The sequence below is a fragment of the Esox lucius genome, chromosome 2 (assembly GCF_011004845.1).
Source record: "Esox lucius isolate fEsoLuc1 chromosome 2, fEsoLuc1.pri, whole genome shotgun sequence".
Lineage (NCBI taxonomy): Eukaryota > Metazoa > Chordata > Actinopteri > Esociformes > Esocidae > Esox > Esox lucius.
In genome coordinates this window covers 28,011,793-28,026,224 of record NC_047570.1, presented here as the reverse complement: position 1 = coordinate 28,026,224, position 14,432 = coordinate 28,011,793, and the positions used below count along the sequence as shown (strand labels likewise).

Genomic DNA, 14,432 nt, shown 5'->3' with positions numbered 1-14,432 from the left:
TGACTCTCCTTTCCTCCTCCACCCCATCGCCCCTCCAGGTCTGGAAGCTGGCAGGCCACGGTCTCATGCACTCCTTCAGCACGGAGCACGCCAAGCAGTCCATCTTCCGGAACATTGGCGCGGGTGTCATGCAGGTGGAGACCCGACCCGGCAACCGCATATTCACCTGTGGAGCTGATGGAACGCTCAAGATGAGGGTTCTACCAGACCGCTACAACATCCCCGCTAGCATTTTCGACATCCTGTAGACCACTTAACGACTTCCTGTACTGTCTGTAACAAGGTCATCTGATTGGTTAGTGGGCAGAAAGGTTGAAAAGATATACTAAACTTTCACTAGAATATTCAATATATAGAATATCTTGTAGAAACAAAAAATATCTGAGAGTTATATGTCTAAAAGGTGGAGGATAGAAAGGTTTAAGGTCAACCAACCTTGCTGTCATTTGTTTAACACTGAATTTAGAGCCTACTCTTGCGTGTGAGAAAGAGAGTAGGGGAAAGAGAGAGATGTGGTGAAGGAGAGAGAAGGATAGAGTGTGGGAGAAATAGAGAGATTGGGGGAATGGAGAGAGCGGTTGGGTGGTGGGTTGATCACTAAATATATTACATCACTGGATATTCTTTAGTTTGACTTAAGTGTGTGTTATTGATTTGAGTTTCATATGGGTCAAAAGTTGAGAGATGACAAGGTTTTCGGGGGCTTTGACTGTTGGTACTGTGTGGTTTAAACTGTACCTAAGAGAAATTCTGTCAGAGAAGTGAAATTGAGCTGCAAATCTTTTTTTCCCCCCTGATGGTCCAAGCGTGTGTTAATGTTAATGCGACGGGATCCGTTCTTGATTTTAACAGCTAGATTTCCCGTCATTTTAAAGTGGATGGTGGACTTCTAGTGGAGTGTAAGTCCATATGGAAGCTATGCATGTTCTCCTTTTAAGCAGTGCAATCACAAGGTTTATTGATATGATAGTGCTCTGTACAAGTGCTCAAGCAAAACTTTTAAAGTGTGTATCTGTTGTCATTTTGTGCCCACAAGCTGCAGGACTATCTTAGCATCTACTTTTAACCAGCACTGTGGTTCCTTAATTCAGTCAGTAAGTCAATCAGTGGTCTCTGTTGTGACTCTAAAGTTGTTGGATTCTGCATTTTGTCCTTTCTTTCCTGGCTTCTCTCACTGTTAATGGCAGAGTTTAATGGCACATTATCCCCATAGTGAACCCATGGCACTGGCTGCCTATTGTTTCGCTCGCTAGATGTGATCACACCTTTCTATCGGCCATTATAGCCCTGCTAAATGCCTGTTTGTGCGGAAGCAGCAGCCTCACTGCTAGAACGCTGTGTGTGGAAGATGGTGTGTTTTGATCCTGTGACTGTATGGTCTGTGTCTCATCTCTCCGTTGCCCTGAAATCCCCACCCTGAGAAGAAACTAACCCACAAAGTCTGTTCAGTCTGTTGCCCTGAAATCCCCACCCTGAGAAGAAACTAACCCACAGAGTCTGTTCTGTCTGTTGCCCTGAAATCCCCACCCTGAGAAAAAACTAACCCGCGGAGTCTGTACTGTCTGTTGCCCTGAAATCCCCACCCTGAGAAGAAACTAACCCACAAAGTCTGTTCTGTCTGTTGCCCTGAAATCCCCACCCTGAGAAGAAACTAACCCACAGAGTCTGTTCTGGCTGTTCCTTTTTGCACAAAAAGATATCCGTTTATTTTAATAACTACAGTATGTAAATGTTTTTTTGTTGGTTGTTTTTTATTTTGCAGACTTGTTATTTGTGTTTAACTTATTGCCTTTTTCGATGTATGTAGGACTGTAAGGTTAAAACTGTATTTGACTGGGACATAGTGCAACATGGCATAGGTTTGTGTTTGGTTATACTACTGTAATGTTATTGTTTTTGCAAACGTTATACAATTGATATTGAATAGATATTTGCACTCAAATCTGGGGATACTATATGTTTATTTCGAAATGAATAGGGTATCAGAATGAGGAAGAAACTGTTATATACAAATGAATGTTTGGCTGCATTTGGCCTAGTAGTAAAAAGTTTGAGATTTTATTCAAAGCAGCTTGTACAAACATTAAATAATTTTATTTGATTTCTTGGTTTGTATCATACCGACTGGATTAGTTGTACCTTTTGTTAAATGTGTGGTATTTATTTTATGAGTAAAATTATTATTATCGTTATTATTATTAAACATTTGTGTTAACCTTCTTTCCCTCTGTCTGGGCACTATGTCTGATTTCTGTGTTTACATATCCTATACCGTATATATACAGTATATACACTCCTCTTCATTCTCTGTCATGTTTGTTTATCGCTAACACTTATGAAGTGTTATAATGCTTTATAAACATTAATATGGCACCTTATAGTTGCGGTCATAGAGCATTTTTTAAAACCTAATTAATACTTTAAGGCACTGTTAAACAATATCACCTCTGACACGCTGCTAAGTTTTATTCACAGTACTGTGCAAAAGTCTTAGGCCACTCTGAAAAATAACTCAAAACCATTTATCAGAGCAGTGTTTATTTGGATTCCAAATTATACCACTACAAATGCACGATCAGCGTTTTATGTGGCCTCCCTTAGAATGAATCACTGAAGCAATTATTTTTGGTAGTATTTTATTCTAGTCCTTTGGAAACTTTTTCCAATCTTCTTTCTGGATTTTCCATTATTCTTGACTTTGGCTGCTTTTTTGTCTTTTTCCTCTCCGAATAATCCCAGACAGCTTCAGTTATGTTGAGGTCATGGCTCAGAGGTTGACAATCTAATACTATTGCTGTTCTGCATGCAGACATCTGTTCCAAGTAAGTCTTAATAGTAAGTTCAGTGTTTCCTAAAGATACAGCATGATGAATGCAAATCTCATGTTTTTCTCAGATGGCCTAAACGTTTTTGGCAGTACTATGCATGCCGCTGTATGTAACGGTGCTATTGATGTCTATACAAGATTAACACTACATAAAAAGGTGCTTCAATTGTTGTGAAAGTATATATATATATATATAAATATATATATATATGAAACTCAATATGGGAAGGGTATGATTATGGGACTAGAGAAAGAGGAGGATATAACCGGCTGCTCCACCGTGGGGAAGTTATACCTTTGTAAGTCGAATAAATTATTTTTATTTTATCAGGGTGATTTTATGCCTGTTTATTTTCTTGATACGTGGAGGCAGTACAGGCCATGCATATGCAAATATAATGGGCGGCAATAAAAAATTAACAGATTTCCAATTTCCAAGTATTTTTTAAACATTTTACTATCTGTACTGGATGCCGTCATGATGGTAGCATGTGAGTAGATATGGAAAAGCATTTCTGGTCTGTTTTGTCATGCAGTCACAGAGACATTAAAGGAAGAGCTATACAACAATAAATACTTTTCAGTCCACAACAAGCCAGGATTTCAGGGCAGACCTAACAATAGTTTCTGCTTTCAAATAAATATGATATTTATAAAAAACAAAATGTATATATAAAACAAAAAGCTTTCGTCAAACAATTAGTAAGAATCCTTACAAAAAGATGTTTCACAACGACACCGAAAAAATCTAATATAGGGGGAAATGTAGTACAGCAGTTATTTTTCTGTTTAACCATATCCACAAAACAATATAGGATATTAATAACAATTATTTAAATGTATGAACTCTAATAGCCATAGATAATATCTTATCAATTCAACTACACTTTGAAAAAGGTACATGTGTTTGGAAGTTGTAAACCATTTTATACGAATGAAAACAACCAGCCATTGCGAAACGTTTTATATATTCCCAGCCAGTAGTCACAAAAAGCCATTAGAAATAGTCCTTGGTGTGACTGATGAGATGAAATAAAAACAAAAATAAGCTTTACGTACTAGAAGTAAAATATACAAACACAGGTACAGGTTGTTGCTGGCTGTCTTTGAGCCCTTTGATGTATAGCCTCAGTCGTCAGAGATGAAGTGCACCACATAAAGCTTCACGTAGCTCTGATCCCACAGGTACAGGTGTCTGTCTTTGGGGCTGTATGACAGCATGGCGAGCACTCCACCAGATGACCTCAGATCGAACGTCACATTGACAGGTTTGCCCTTCAGAAGGTCAAAAGCGAATGTCACGCGGGTGTCCTTGGTGTCAGTGATGTAGAGCACGCCGCAGGCCACGAAGGCATTGCCAGCCTTGGTCCTTGGGTAAGTGGTGTTGATGTACGACGTGACTGAAAAGCTCTTCAGGTCCAGCTGGGCCACCACGATGCTTTCATCCAGGCTGGAGGCGAAGATGAGCCACAGGCCGTTCTCATCTGCCGCTAGCTTGAAGTAGGTCTTGGAGTTGTGGAGCAGGTAGGACAGATTGTGGTACAGAGCATTGTCGATGGCCAGGGTGTGGAGACGCTTGGACTGCAGATCAAACCTGTGAGAAAGATGGAGGGACAGACAGTGTTACTGTACCCTTGTGCTTACTTTGCGTTTGCTTTCCTTTGAGCAGCACAAAATCACACGATCAGAAGCACAGGACACTGACATGCTCCTTTACGTTGAAATCACTCAGCTGAAACACCTATGAGATGCACTTTTTTCAGATAGCAGTTGTGAACAGGGGGCTTAAAATTGGTATTTTGTGTACTGTGTCAACTAAAGGTGTACTGTTTTGCCCATTTCATGTATATCATGACCTGCAAAATAAAATCAAAAAAATGTCTGTTCAGTTCATACGCAAATGAACAAATAAGATTATTAACATATGTTTCAATTTGGTACGCTGAAGATCCTGGAATCAAACAACTACCCACCCTTATTTTCAGTGGCCAAGTTGGAGTTGCCATACTATAGATCTTTACCTGGCCAGGTTAGCAGTTCCAGCGATGTGGTAGTAGAAGGATCCGTTATGAACAGCATGGCCACACCCCTGGAAGAACTTCCTGGCATCTATGACCTCACTGGTGGCATTCTGGAACGAAGCAATGCTTTTATACTCCTTCACTGTGCGACCTGGTTTAAGAGAGTCAAAAATAAATGTCAGTGCTTTTTGTTTGATTGTGTGGAGGGCACAAGAAAAGTGCCAAAGACATTTGATCGGCTGTTGAGAACATTTGGGAGGTACCAGAGAAATGCTCAGCCACCCAGATGCGCTCATCGTTTAGCACAGCTGTGTCTTTCATCCACGTTCCAAATGTAGTCTCCATCTTAGATATGTTACGGGGGTTGATTAACGATTTGATGATGCACTCTAGGGGACAGAAAAATGATTAAATGATTAATGGATAAATTGGTTGATTTGCAGTCATAAAATACAATGATAAAATAATACATTTTGCAAGGTATTGTACCATTTTTCTTTTTCAATGGCGTCTCTCGCAACCTCCCCACCTCTTTGGCGGACAGGGTCCCATCATTTGGTACAGCATGAGACAGTTCTGAAAGCATCAATGATAATTGACTGTACCAATGATAATGTTCTTTCTGTATCAATATTGTGTTGTATCAGTGATTATCAATACTAACATACCGTTTCTATTATCTTTTGCATCATTGATAATGTACGACATGGTTGATAATGTGCTGTATCAATTATAATGCACTGCATCAGTTATAATGTGCAGTACCAATGATACTGTACTTTGTCAATGTTAATGTGCTGCATTACTAATGTTTTGTATCAATGATAACATACTGCATCAACGATAATGCACTTTATTAATGCAATAAGTGATTGACATTGACCAGTAGGAGAGTTTGAGGTGGGTAGGGGAGCATTGGGGGTAGCTAGTGTAACAGTGCAACTCACACAGTGTCCTTGCAGCCTGCATTGCAAGCTAGGAGGTGTCTAGGCTAGGGTAGTTGATACTGGATAGATAGTCTCCCCCCAGGGTCTGGGCAGCACGGTCGGTAACACAAGTATGGGAGTTAGTAGAATGGGCAGAATTTGGAAGTGTCTTTCTTACCCAGTGTCTGGCCAGCATGGATCGGGAGATGGGCCCGCTGTCTCTTGTTCCTGTGGGGCCGCTCAGGTCCAGGGGCACCAGGGGGACCGGGAGGCCCAATGGGTCCTGGAGCACCAGGAGGACCAGCAGGACCTGGGGGGCCTGGACAGACCACGTTTGTCATAATTCCATTCCAATAGGTGCTTCCCAGGAATAAACTGGTCAGGACATAGGACTTGGGATGCACACTCAAAAACCTTGCAAGATACTACACAGTACCATCATAATTGCTTTAAATTATTCAGTGAAATCTGTTCAAAATGAGTTGAAATGAAGGTTTGTGCTGGAACATTGGTAATGGCACAATAGCTCTACATCTACTATAGGAGTTTGGAGAGACATTTTAATGATGATCACCCCATTCAAATGGTCAAGCCCCTACAAAAACACTGTTGTTGACAGTGACCTCACCCTGTCTCAGACAAAACACCACTGATCACAGTCCCAGTCAAAATGAGGTTTAGGTGTGCAGCAGATTGTTTGGGCAGGGGGGAAGTACAGCTCTGTCCTTTAATGGGCTGGAATGGATTGGCACTCTTGAACATGATTGGCTTGCAAGGTGGGATTTATCAGATTGAAGGAGATTTCAGATGGATAATAATGTGTCTGTTGTTCCCCTTTCACCTTAAGGGAAAACAGGTGACCTTGTTTTTGCTGTTCTTTCTCACCCTCCAACATGACTTCATTGGACGAATTTGTCATTTCTCCTGCGGGTCCTGGGTCTCCTCTCTCTCCCTTCTCCCCTGGTTCTCCTTTCTCTCCTGGTTCTCCTTTCTCTCCTGGTTCACCTTTCTCTCCTGGTTCTCCTTTCTCTCCTGTGAAATAATATGGTTATATATATTTTTTTACATGCGCAGGTCCTCTGCAACTAATTCTGGCTTGAGACATTGAAAGGAAGAGGACAGAAGAAGCAGAAATTCTGACAGGCCTAATTTAAGAAACAAGCCCTTGCTTCGTAAGATTAAAATAAAGGTCAAACACAAGTTGATGGCTGTTCTTGTGACTTATTGTTAAGAAAATAGTTGCCACATTGTAAAAAGACATTACCATTCCAGTAAACCAGCATGAACTATTCCATTCATTTCTCCTAAACGGGGAGCAACCCAAATGGCAACCTCTCTCTTACATAGGGCACTACTCTAAACTAAATTAGTGTACTAAAAGGGGAACAGGGTGTCATTTGAGACTCAGACCCATGTCCTTCCCTTCTGAGTAAAACACCAGTGGGATGATAGAAGAATTCCTTTTCCAGCCCATTCAGTAGTACCAAACCACAAAACCATGAATAATCTTAATGAATAACATCAGTCTCCAGTAGGATAGATGTGCAGCTTCCATTCTTCCTTCAGTTCCGGTTCAAGGGACACAGAAGCACCCACAACTGTTGAAACATGACTCATAATTGGGAAACATCACATCTTTGAGTATTTCTGGAAAGAACTGACTGGCTGTTGACTGTTGACATTTGAATGGATTATAGGATTGTCTCTGTATATGGAAATCTGTGTGTATATGGCTTATGTGCACAGCATTAGGTTTGCGTATGTGTGTGTGTGTGTGTGTATGTGTGTGTGTGTGTGTGTGTGTTTGCCACACTCAACTAGGCTCCACGGAGCTTACATGTCAACCACATTTATAAGCATTTTCATTTGTTTGTGTATGTCTCTTAAAGGTATTTGTTGGTAAATATGTATGTTTGACTGATCTTGAGTGAGTATATGTGTGTGTGTGTGTTTGTGTGTGTGTGCGTGTGTGTGTGTGTGCGTGTGTGCGTGTGTGTGTGTGTGTGTGTTATTGACCCTGAGGGAATCTGCTCTACCATTTCACTGGTCCATTATGTGTTCACTAAAAGAACCAGAACGGGCCCTGGGGAATAGATGAGATGATGGACAGATTGATACAGGGACACAGAACTCTGACAATGGAGCGCAAGCCCCTTTTACAGTAAGTGGGCCTTTCAACCCGTACCTCTCTTCCCTCGTTTCCCTTCAGCCCCAGGCTCTCCATCAGAACCTGGGATGCCAGCAGTGCCATTGTGCCCAGGCAGTCCATGCACTCCAGGCAGTCCTATAACACATAGACACATTGCATTCACGAGTAGTATCTTAAGAACAGATGCTCATCCATGGAAAATACCCAATAGTTTCGCTGGTAATACCGTCATAATCCACAAGGTTTGATGCAGGTGCAAAAATCACAGCAAGTTTCCGTTAGTTAGTCTCCAGTAGATCTATAAATCAGTTAGTTAATATTGGGTTTTGCTTGACCGTTCTGACTGCAATGTAAACAAGTTGTTGTAGGGCAGGGAATGGTCAGTTTTGACAGAATGGGGGGTGGTGCCTTAAAATGTAGAAAAGCAAATAAGCTTTCAAATTTGAGTGACTTCCTGATGTAACATCAATAACATCTACATTAAACCATGTAGGGCAGCTGACTAAACACAACAAGCCTCTCCTCTGATTCAGGTCTGTTCATTTTGTAAACAAAAGAGAGGGAATCTAACAGCATGGTGCCATGACCTGAATGGTATAGTTTCTCCTGGTACCTGTCATGGAGAGAAGAAGATTGCTGGCCATGCCCATCGATTTGGGAGTTGGCGGCTTCATCATCTAATTCCACAGCAATAGGTGTGTCAAAACCAAACCATTAACTGGTCAAGTTAAGCCCTGCCAAAGTACCTGAATGCTGCAAAGGTGCATGGGTACATTTGTGTGGCATGTATTCACTGGTTCTAGGAGTTATTGTGAGAACCCTTCCTCTGACAGAGGTGTGCTCACAAGACAGAGTAAGAACTTGACACGTGTGTATTTTTAAATGTCCTACACTGAAATGGGTCACAAGTTAATGTGAATCCGTCCCTGCTTTTGGAAGTCCTTACTAGACAGATTTTTTTCAAACACATTTTGTAATTATAAGTACAGTAAAAGAGGAAACGGCACCTTCAGGTGAAAAGGCAACAGTGAAAAAGGGGGGAACTACAGCCCCTGATTTGGAACATGTTTGGTTAAATCTAAATAAATTTCCAATCTGTCTTAGAAAGGGTGTGAACACATGCAGTGTAAGGCACTGAGAATATTTTATTTGATATTATTCTTCAGAGAAATTTATTTTTCATTTAAATATTGCAAATATAACATTAGGTGGAAAGATGGTCTGACATGATTTGTCTTGATTTCAGGCTTTACATCAACAGACGCTTCATTTTAAGTAAGGGTGCATAGACTTTTCATATCTACTGTTGATGTGTTTAAAAGGTGGATGATTTAGTTAAATCACTGTTTGTAAATATGCTGGTAGGTAGAGACGACCTGAACCACATTGTAGACATTGATTATAGCGAGATGCTTTTTTGGAATGGACAGCTTGATGACAGCAGGTCAATACTTAAGTTACCCAGAAAATACATCTGCTAGCCCATACATTATCTAACATGAATGTGTTAAAGTACTGACTTCTAGCACTTACTGGTCTATAAAAACTATTTGGAACACAACTTGTACTAAATAGTGAGGCAAGTAAACTTGTAGATGGAATATGACACACATGAATCGCAACTTGAATGACTTACTTACCAGGGGGTCCAGGTGGGCCCGGTGGTCCTGCAACACAGAATGCAATCAGAGACAGATAACACGCCAAGACCGATAACACACGCCAGGACCGATAACACACGCCAAGACAGATAACACACACCAAGACCGATAATACACACCAAGACAGATAACACACGCCAAGACCAATAACACACGCCAAGACCGATAACACACGCCAAGACCGATAACACACACCAAGACCGATAACACACACCAAGACAGATAACACACACCAAGACATATAACACACGCCAAGACCGATAACACACGCCAAGACAGATAACACACACCAAGACAGATAACACACACCAAGACAGATAACACACGCCAGGACAGATAACACACCCCAGGACAGATAACACACACCAAGACAGATAACACATGCCAAGACAGATAACACACACCAAGACAGATAACACATGCCAGGACAGATAACACACGCCAAGACAGATAACACACGCCAGGACAGATAACACACGCCAGGACAGATAACACACACCAAGACAGATAACACATGCCAGGACAGATAACACACGCCAAGACAGATAACACACGCCAGGACAGATAACACATGCCAAGACAGATAACACACACCAAGACAGATAACACATGCCAGGACAGATAACACACGCCAAGACAGATAACACACGCCAGGACAGATAACACACGCCAGGACAGATAACACACACCAAGACAGATAACACACGCCAGGACAGATAACACACGCCAAGATAGATAACACACGCCAGGATAGACAACACACGCAAGGACAGATAACACACACCAAGACAGATAACACACACCAACACAGATAACACATGCCAAGACAGATAACACACCAAGACAGATAACACATGCCAGGACAGATAACACACGCCAAGACAGATAACACACGCCAGGACAGATAACACACGCCAAGATAGATAACACACGCCAGGATAGACAACACACGCCAGGACAGATAACACATGCCAGGACAGATAACACATGCCAGGACAGATAACACATGCCAGGACAGATAACACACCCCAGGACAGATAACATACCCCAGGACAGATTACAGATGCCAAGATAGACAACACACGCCAGGACAGATAACACACGCCAGGACAGATAACACACGCCAGGACAGATAACACACGCCAGGACAGATAACACACGCCAGGACAGATAACAAACGCCAACCACTGACTCGTGTTAGAAAACGTGAAGCTTGGCTAGAATCCATTTGAAAGTCACTAAAAAAAGTAAGCCATTGTAAGACGCTGTTTGTAAGCTGGGTAGTTGGATTGCTGATTAAAGGAAAGTTTTGGTACATGAAACATTATACTGCATCACGGATTTGAGAACAGGTTACTTTTCTGTAACAGGTTATGTTTGTAAAAGGTTGCAACCCATGAATTTGGGGTATTAATGACAATAAATCACTATTCTGTATCCAGGCCCTTCCCATTACATTGCTCCCATAAACCTCATCCATCAGTGCCTTATTACTTGTATATAATGTGGACATACCAGTTATGCAGACTCCCTTGGTGCTGTTACAGATGTCCAACAACACTTTGACCTGGAAACAAACACATTTGAAACCCCTCTCAGCTACACACAAGAACAACAAACAGATTGATTTTCTTTTTTTTCTTTAAACACACCAAAACCCACAAAATACGTGAAGAACACAGACCCACACATTGAGTAGCCTAGCATACCGGCACCATAGAATAGGTCATCATCATCATCATGTCGTCCTGCAGCTCCATTTTCTGAAAACTCTTTGTCTTCCTATGTTTGTGGTTCAGCTCGTGCCTTATCTTCTTCCCCATCTCCTTGTCCGTTTCTTCCTTTAACCCAGGTTGAAGCTCTTCTTCCACCTCCAGCTCTTCTTGCCCCATCTCTTGCCACTGGTCTAATCCCACGGTCACCTCCTGCAGGAGCTCACGGCTTTTCTGGGTCTCCTGGTGGTTCGGCTCCAGCCTCTGCTCCTCCTTCAATTCCTGTCGTAGCTCTCTCTCTAGCTCCTGACTCCTCTTGTTACGCAAATACTGGAGCTGCCCCTGCTCCCTCAGCTCCTTTATTGAACTACCTACACCTCCTTCTGCTCCTTCTTGTTCTTGTAGTTCAACTGGCCTTCCCGGGCCTTAGATAAGATAAGAAAAACGTCATTAATTACAGAGGGGAAAATTATTTTTTCAATCATTGCATAATGTTAGGACCAGATTCAATAATAGCTACTTGGCAGTGTAATATACACTCTGTCCAACAGAGATTCATTATTGCACTATGTATTCACAGGCAGAAAGACAAATGATTAACAATAAAAGTAGGAAAGGCATAAACAAATAACAGTTTAGGAACAGCAGCAGAACCTCCTCTTAACTCCGCCAGCCTCCCTGGACCTCTTGGGACACCTCGGGGCACCTCCTGGAGGAACTCCACCACAGAGCTCTGTTCCACCCCTTCCAACCTGGCCTCGATGAGCTCCACGCGGCTCCACAGCTGGTTCTGTTGCAACAGGAGCACCAGCAGAGCTACGGTGTGGACCAGGGCAAGGGCACACGTCCCATAGATCAGCACCCGCAGAGGGACAGACAGGCTGGGGCGCAAGGGGATCATCTCACACGCACCAGCCCCTGCCCCTCCCCTTCTCCGGGACTCGGCGACTAGTTTCAGCATTCAAAACAGGATTCAAATGTCCAAGACTGTCCAAGAAGCGTGTATTTTTCTGAACGGTCAACGGAATCCGATTAGATGAAAGACGAGTATCGTTGCCCTCAAAACAATCTTGGCAAAAGGCTAGAGCTGAGTCCAAGATCTCATTCCAACTGTAAAAGGTAGATGTTTACAAATCCAGAAGAACCAGACCTTGCTTCATAATAGATTCTGACTACAGATCAGCCCAGAGAAAATGGTCTAAATCCAATTCAACAGAACAGAGTTTATAGATCTTGTCCTAAACAAAAGATTATGTCAGAATCTTTTGTTTAGGTCCAAGCGGAAAAGAGAAATTTGGCCCTAGTTGTCCAAATAGAATCCAAGAAGTCCAGTAGGATATGTCCACACCTGATCTCTCGATTTGTGACTCTGTGGTCCCGATGATGGCTGAATGGTACTCCTTGTTGTGTGAGTGTGTGTGTGCATGCGTGTGTGTGCGTGTGAGTAGACTGGAGCAAAGCTGTTTGTGCGCACAATAGATCAGTGTTTTGTGTGTAAATTGTGTGTGCGGCATGTGTAGGAGGGGGCATTACACAACCTTCTAGGCTTTGTGAAAAGGGAAGAAACCCATCGTCTGTGCAGTCACCTGATTTATATTCAACACAACCCATTCTTAAGCAACCACCGTGGGCTGAGGGCTGACATCACACACACACAGACACACGAACACACGAACACACACAGTGAGTGTAAGAACTAGAGGCTACAACTCTTCGTTAATGTGCTCTTCATAGACTTTCCCTTCCACTCATAAACAATGCTGCCGTATTCCTCTGATTTACACAAAACGCAGGTTTAAGGTCCTAGGGGTCATTACATCACGGACGAGACCGGTGAATGAACCATTCACAGCCCTTACAGTGTGTTCACGCACATTATACTTGGAGAGAGCACTTGAAAAAAATTTAGGAATAATCTGACACAATGTCTGAGGAAAAGAGAGACAAAGAGAATACTCAGTCCAGACATGAAGAACTATAGGTGATCTGCCGCCGTCCACATCTTTCCCCCATCTCACTCACCCTTTATCCCTATCTCTCTCACCCCTTTCTCCCCCACCCTTCTCATCTCTTTAGAGAGAAACCCCCCTGACATGTCTTGAGAGCTCTCTCCATCCCTCTGTAACGGCAGCAGTGACCTATTTCTGTAACTCCAAATTGAGCTAAACTAATTATGTTTAAAAAGAAGTGACATTTCACTAAATAAGTGTCATTTTTCCTACCAGTATATATGATCTTAGACACGCATGCATGCATGTTTGCAGGCAGAGCCACGCACAAATATACCACATACTGTACACATGCATGCACACACACACACACACACGCACAAACACTCCTCTCTGCTTCATTCAGCCAGACTCCTCCCCTGCGGCTGTAGGTCAGTGGCAGACAGAAGAGATGAGAGAGGGGAAACTTGCTCACAGGAAAGAAGAGCACAGAAAAGTTGACCTGAGTTCACTGGGCTGAAGTACAGGAATCACTGAGTACAGTACAGTATAGCATTGGACAGAAGATCTGGGTTTAAAACATTTTTTAACACTTTATCTGGGCTTAATTGTGTTTGCCTGGCACAATGGAACGAATGATTTAGTCCCAAAAGATACTATCTCCACCTGCATGGCACCCTATACAGGTTGAGGCAGATGCACAAAGTAGTTAAAGTAGATGCTCAAACACTTTCAAAATGTTTTGAACCCAGCTCAGGAGGCTAAAGTAGAAGGTTTAAGTGGAATGTATGTTTTATCCAATCCATCACAAACACACGTAACCAGGGTCAGTCCTGGTTGGTCCCTGGGCCAAAGACTTGGGGCTGTTGTGGGTGGTGTTTAAGGCGCAATGTTTTTTCTGGCCTTAAGATCCAAACCCAATGCCCCAGAACATTGCCCTGTTGAAAGGACTGACATTAAACGTGCATCCTGACTCTGAGAACACTAATGATCCCATGGCGCTGATCCAAATAGTAGTGGTGTTCATCCCAATGTCATGAAAGAATGTTGAATCTGGAAGGAATGTTCAATAAATGGATAGGTCAATTTGGGAAAGTGATCTTTCAAATGTTCTTGTTTTGTTTTGTCCAATCAAAAGCACACACCAATCAGCCATATCATTATGACCACCAGCCTAATATTGTGTA

General features: G+C 42.4%; 2 protein-coding genes across 5 annotated transcripts in view; one reads left to right on the top strand and one right to left on the bottom strand.

Moving 5' to 3' along the window:
- Positions 1–2,220, top strand: part of dmxl2 (Dmx-like 2) — a 54,682-nt gene extending 52,462 nt beyond the window's left edge. For all 4 annotated transcript variants that reach the window (XM_029114748.2, XM_029114742.2, XM_029114743.2 and 1 more), the window contains one exon: positions 39–2,220. In XM_029114748.2, coding sequence (XP_028970581.1) covers positions 39–248 — 210 coding nt within the window. In that variant the 3' untranslated portion in view covers positions 249–2,220. The remainder of the gene's footprint in view (positions 1–38) is intronic.
- A 940-nt stretch (positions 2,221–3,160) lies between these two features.
- Positions 3,161–12,677, bottom strand: gldn (gliomedin). The gene is made up of 11 exons (XM_020053889.3): positions 11,951–12,677; positions 11,294–11,721; positions 11,100–11,151; positions 9,564–9,590; positions 7,960–8,058; positions 6,660–6,806; positions 5,953–6,093; positions 5,338–5,424; positions 5,112–5,237; positions 4,849–4,999; positions 3,161–4,421 (listed from the first exon to the last, which is right to left on the bottom strand). The coding sequence occupies exons 1-11, from the start codon at positions 12,255–12,257 to the stop codon at positions 3,956–3,958; spliced, it is 2,031 nt and encodes a 676-aa protein (XP_019909448.1). The 5' UTR covers positions 12,258–12,677; the 3' UTR covers positions 3,161–3,955.
- Positions 12,678–14,432: the final 1,755 nt, after the last annotated feature.

Bases quoted from the DNA above. Each gene is read 5' to 3' on its own strand.
- gldn (XM_020053889.3), bottom strand. From the start codon at position 12,257: ATGCTGAAACTAGTCGCCGAGTCCCGGAGAAGGGGAGGGGCAGGGGCT. The intron at 6,807-7,959 runs GTACGGGTTGAA...ATTATTTCACAG, and splicing joins AGGGAAACGAGGGAAGAGAG to GAGAGAAAGGAGAACCAGGA. The intron at 4,422-4,848 runs GTAAAGATCTAT...TCTTTCTCACAG, and splicing joins GGAACTGCTAACCTGGCCAG to GTTTGATCTGCAGTCCAAGC.